The sequence below is a fragment of the Rhopilema esculentum genome, chromosome 14 (genome assembly GCF_057945365.1).
Source record: "Rhopilema esculentum isolate cy_ngs chromosome 14, ASM5794536v1, whole genome shotgun sequence".
Lineage (NCBI taxonomy): Eukaryota > Metazoa > Cnidaria > Scyphozoa > Rhizostomeae > Rhizostomatidae > Rhopilema > Rhopilema esculentum.
Genome location: NC_142828.1, coordinates 5,514,433 through 5,519,979, shown reverse-complemented (window position 1 = coordinate 5,519,979; position 5,547 = coordinate 5,514,433). Strand labels below are relative to the sequence as shown.

Below are 5,547 nucleotides of genomic sequence, written 5' to 3'. Positions count from 1 at the left end.
ATATTATGAAAAAGTCAATAATTATTTTTATCTTTCTCGGTGTTTTTATGGAATAAAGATTACTTAATAAGTTTAAATTGATTAAACACACAGTTTTCTTATAAAGCCAATTTTCATTCTGACGTCATGTCTGACTTGGCTACACGTCGTATATTTATCATTCAAAATGCGAACTTGAGTTGACTAGGTACCCTAACTACTCGACAATCACAAGCTACTCTTGTGGATTACAAATATATGTTAAAAGTTACACTGAATTTGTAAAAGCAACCAGGTGTGGTTTCCATTGCGAATCAAGAAGGGATTTTAAAAACTAAAGCTGTGAGAGATAATTCGTAAGTCTCTGAAGTTAGAGAAATGGTAACATGCCAGGATTGACAACCAAAAGGGGCGAACTGTCTTCCTATTTAGTTTAAAATGGTTCAAATCATTTTTACAAGAGAGCTATAACTACGCTTTAAATCTTTGGATTGAAAGAATTAAATTATAGTTCAAATTGTAGTAAACCAATTGAGTATCAATGGACAGGCCAACAATTCGTGCTTATATTAAATATATTATCCATTCTAACAGGATACCAGGTTCTTGATGAATTTTTAAAAGCTTTTACGGTATTGACAACTATGCTTCCAAATTGAAGTTCATTTTGACCACAATATGACCTTTCCTCTCAAAAGTCGCATATGTGTAGCCTCATAGCAATTTTCGACAGTGATTCCAAGTCTATTTCCAACTTTTTTTGCATGAGCATAACTTATGATTTTGAAACAAATGTTTCTGATGATATTAAAAGTCGCGCTTTGTTGTAGTAAAGTTTTCATTCAAAGATTTAGCCCCTTTTCTACAATGATTGTTCAAAGGCTTCAATGAATTTTATAGTCATTTTTCCAATTTCTAGTTTTTGGTTGAGTCTGTGACAAAATGTTTAAATTTAGACAATTGCCAACGGCCATAATTATAACTATTGTAACGAATAACGTTTTAAGTCTATCATGTTGCCATTTTCATATCCTTATTTTGACACTTTTCTCGTGCCATGAAAATATGTCACAAATTGATTTCCCTTGAGATCTTAAAATAGCATTGTCTTGGCTTCAGTTCTTAAATTCGATTCAACGTATCGAATCACGTGATTTTGTAAGCCTAAATATATATTTCTCCACGTGCAGTTTCAAAAATATTCTTGTTTAATAGCGAAATTTTGAGCAGTTTTTAGTTCTAGAGAGTTAAATGTACAAATGAGGCATAAAAATAAATATCAAATCATGAAGAACAGAAATATTGCACGAGAGCTAGTCCTTGGGAAACAACGAAAAACCTTAAGGTGTTCGAGATGTAAAAATCATGGCATTCTGGTACTACTAAGAGGCCACAAGAAAAGTTGCCCGTTTCGAGCCTGTTCTTGCTCGAAATGCCAACTGCAGGGTGAAAAACAGAGGGTTCTTGCAGCACAAACAGCATTGCAACGGGAAGAGCCAGTTTCCAGGTCTTATTGCAAAGACGACAAGAGGCTCTTTTCAGCTGATTCACGATTTAAAGAAGAGGAAACACCTTCACGCATGGCAAACGGTAATGAGGAAGGGTTATGTGAATCATTTCCATCTATTGTTTAGCTTTAATTTTTCAATTTGAAAAGCTTCACCTAATTTTCCCGTAAGTAAAATCCTTTCCATTTGCTTTTTTGTATTTATCTCCCATTTCAATAAGACATTTTTGCTCTTTCAGGATTCGGTAATACCTTTCGATGAACGATTGCCTTAAATCTAAATATTGCCTTTTAAACTTTAAAGATGCCTATATTTTGCATAGGTTAATTTATCTCAGCGTTTTTATCTGTTCTGGAATATAATCAGGGAAGTACCCTAGTTCTGGCTTGTTTGTAAAAAATCAACAGAAGGCGTAACAAGGTGACCAGTAGGTTTTCAGAAGGTGATTTCCTTCAAAGAGGGTACCTCATCACGGTTAGTTAAACACTCAAAATTACGAATCAATTAATAAAACATCTGTTTAGGACCAATTGAATAAATTTGTTCGATCTTGTTTAATTTTAGGACCAAATGATGGAACTTCAGTCACTTCAAAGAATCATTCACACTCGACAAACAACTTTTCTTCACCATTAGACACAACTGCAGGCCGTGGAGTCGCAGAAAACAAGCAGCAATTATCTGGGCAAGCTTTTAACTTGTATCCGAGCACATTTGCTAGATCTTCCGCTGCTGAAATTCTTAGTAAGCAAAACATGCTTTTCTCAGGCCCATATTTGCCTGATCAATTTTCTGGAATGCTGAACAACCACGCGGTACATTCGAAACAAGCTCCCTCGCAGCACCATTTGAACCCTGTCCTACATCATCCAAGTATGTGGCATACATACCAACAGAGGCAACACCAGCAAGATTCTGTACAAGCTAATGCACCATGCTTCTACTCTAACCACCTTCAAGACAGCAGAGGTGGGTTACGATTCCGATATCTAAACCTACTAGCTAGATTATTCCCACAGTTTTCAGATATTTTTATCAATTCAGTGTTGGAGGATACCAATTTTGAATTACTGACTGCCGCAGAATGGCTCGTGCAACTGGAAGAGCGACGCTCTTTCATGTACCCAGCTTTCGATCCCGTCGGAACCGTTCCTTTTGTGAACCAAAACTGTGAGAATTTTGATTACATGTACCAAAAGCCTGGGTATACTCTACAACATACCGATGCTACCAAACCGAGCTTGAAATATGCATCTGTAAGTCCACATTCTGGAATTTTCAGGCAAGGAAAGGAAGTGAATAACTTTAAAATGCTAGTTGACCAGCAAATGGAACATCAGCAAGGCCATTACCTTCCTACGGCTCAAGTTGCAACCAATGTTTCTGCTAATGGATATCTTTTTGCTTCTTCGCAATCAACAACTCATAGGACCACAGTTTCCTACAGCAAAGCACCTTCAACAGCTCCTTGCTCCCAGGTGAATACAATTGAAGGATTTTCCTCTAACTTTAGTTAAGCTAACAATTTTGTCCTTTTCAGTTCAGTGCTGTTGCTGAATGCAGATATAAAAAAGCTGTCTTTAAATAAATTAGTTTTTCTGAAAAGTAGTATTTTTAATATCTTTTGTTACTTTGAAAAGTACTGTAATCCAAACCATGTTTTCCAAATTATAAGAATTACCTACCTATAGAATATTTTTTGGCTCGTACTAGCGGATGACATACCAAAAGAAACCCAATGATAGACAAGCTCGCCCGTTAGTTTTAACGGTCCGCAGAACTATATATTGAAGGTGATAGGAATAGTTGCCTTGTTTTGTTTTCAAGCTGCTTCGGGGCTGTAAAAAGTATATTGAATTAAAAGATCAGATTAAAGTTTTGAGGTTACTGGTATGCTTTTGTAAATTGTTTTCCTCCTTCTTATCTAAGGCAATAATCATATTTATATTTTTCCAGTACCCTTTGACAAGGTCATTTTCAAGAGAATTTGTTTCTACAGAAATTATTTCATTCTAGGCCAACTTTCACCAAGCCGATTCAAATTCAAAACCATACAACAATACTCTGTCTAATGGCTTTTCTTGGCATAGTAACATGCAGGCTACCAGGGCACATGATCACATTGGTGGTTCGACCGGTTCAAGCGAGACAGAGATAATTAGTCGAAAATCACACATCCACAACGAAGGGCATGACGTCACTGATTTGTTAAGCAGTAGGAGCAGAGAGGAACAAAGCACCAGTGTTCCACAGGAAGGGTCAAGCTCATTGGCAAAGAATACGACAACCAATGGAGTTTATCAGTCGGTGAGTTTTGTTGACTACATTATTCAAAATGAGGGGCACTGTCAGGCAGAAAGGCGTGTCTTGAGCAACTGTAATGTTAAAGAGTGTGAAGTTGCAGATCAGAAGTTAACAGTTATTTCACAGTATATTGAAGAAGAGGAAGGATTTATGGATAATCATGGAGGCATAGAATCAAACACAAACAAGACTCATGCGGATGGATGCAAACTTGGGAGAAATCAGCAAATAGATTGTACGGATGTCGGATCAGACAGACGACAAAGTCGTGCCGACGAGCTAGACAACCGGTCTGACGCCTCTTCATTTGCTGAAAGTGAAGCGTCAAAAATGCTTATAATTAACTAGCATTGCCCATTTAGCTTTTAACTTTTCGTTGACTGTTAAAAAAGTTGTGCAATTGTCAGACTTTTTCAATTCTTTTATATTGTTATGTTTTGCAAGTGCACAGTACACTCTTTTTTATAGGAATATTCAGGCTAAGAGTCGTCCAATTTTTTTAAGAATATTTTTTAAAATGACTTATCCTCAGCTCGCATATTTGTGTCCTATTTTCAGCATTTGCTTGTTTTGCAATGTTCATAGCAGAGAAACGCATGAGTGACGTTTCTCGTCTTTTAAGAAGTATGGTTTTTATTCAAAGGTTGGCGAAGTTCCCCTGGAACCATATCAGATTTTCAAAAAGAGATAATAATTTAAGAATATAGTCAGGCACAAAACGAATATTGAATGCTAATATTTAGGCTGGGCGAAGTTTTAAGTGTTCTTATAAAAAAGAATGTACTGCAGTAATTTGATTTTTATATTTACGTCGAGATGGCTTGGGATTCTAAACTTAAGCATTTAAAAGTTACATTTATTTTAATTCCATTAAGATTCTTAGTGCTGAACTTTGGAATTAAATTGCTAGTTCAACAGATCAATTAATTTAAAGATGATTTGTAGGTTCTTGTAATTTTATAAATTGAGATGATTTGAACAACTTCACTGCACTGAGATCTGCACTGATCAGCACTGAGATCTTAATAATTGAATTTTTATAATTTTGTTTAAATTCTTTAATTGTTTGTATGGGCAGATCATTTACTTATTATATTTGACAAATCATTGTGATAAAAAGATATTTTGAGCTTAACAGGCTGAAATTTGTTTATTTTGTTTAATTTTTATTGCTTGTAAGTTTTATTGTCTATTTTGTCTTATTTTGACATTTAGAACTTTAGGGTAGAACACAAGACTGGAATGTCATTTATTTTCTTTCTCGATTTCAACATGGACGGGTTTATGCAATTATTGTTTAGAATATAAATAAGATTTTGGTTGTTCTTTCCTGTCTGCGTAGGGTTTCTGGGGTCTGGTGGCCAAAATTTTATTTGCTTCCTTATTGCAACCAAGCAAAGTTTCATCGTCAGTAAAAAGTCAGTATTATATCAAGACTCTGTGGAATAAACCGTAGAGGTCTCACAAACTTGAGATGGGTATTCTATATATATATTTGTAGGTATATTTGCAAAATAAAAATTATGCTATTTGGAACAGGAAATTCAAGCAAAGTTTATCATAACCATTCTTCAAAAATCTTACCCTGGGTACCAGAGCCTCACGAATCCGAGGATAGAGTATTGTAGACAGCTGCGGTGGCAAAATCCTCACTCAAAATTTATGTGACTAGTTTTGAACTGAATTTGTGAGTCTAAGTAATGGAGACTCGAGCAGCCTGGGTAAAAAAAGGCCTGGAAAGTGACAATATTGCGCT

The 5,547-nt window shown here is 35.6% G+C and overlaps 1 protein-coding gene across 1 annotated transcript; it reads left to right on the top strand.

Moving 5' to 3' along the window:
* The first annotated feature begins 185 nt into the window (after positions 1 to 185).
* On the top strand, positions 186 to 5,332 carry LOC135696101 (uncharacterized). The gene is made up of 3 exons (XM_065215379.2): positions 186 to 1,569; positions 2,052 to 2,965; positions 3,504 to 5,332. Exons 1-3 carry the CDS (start codon positions 1,239 to 1,241, stop codon positions 4,137 to 4,139), a joined length of 1,881 nt encoding a protein of 626 aa, XP_065071451.2. The 5' UTR covers positions 186 to 1,238; the 3' UTR covers positions 4,140 to 5,332.
* Positions 5,333 to 5,547: the final 215 nt, after the last annotated feature.

Coding starts and splice junctions, on each gene's coding strand:
- LOC135696101 (XM_065215379.2), top strand. CDS start 1,239: ATGAGGCATAAAAATAAATATCAAATCATGAAGAACAGAAATATTGCA. Junction 1,570..2,051: donor ACCTTCACGCATGGCAAACG/GTAATGAGGAAG, acceptor GTTTAATTTTAG/GACCAAATGATGGAACTTCA. Junction 2,966..3,503: donor CAACAGCTCCTTGCTCCCAG/GTGAATACAATT, acceptor ATTTCATTCTAG/GCCAACTTTCACCAAGCCGA.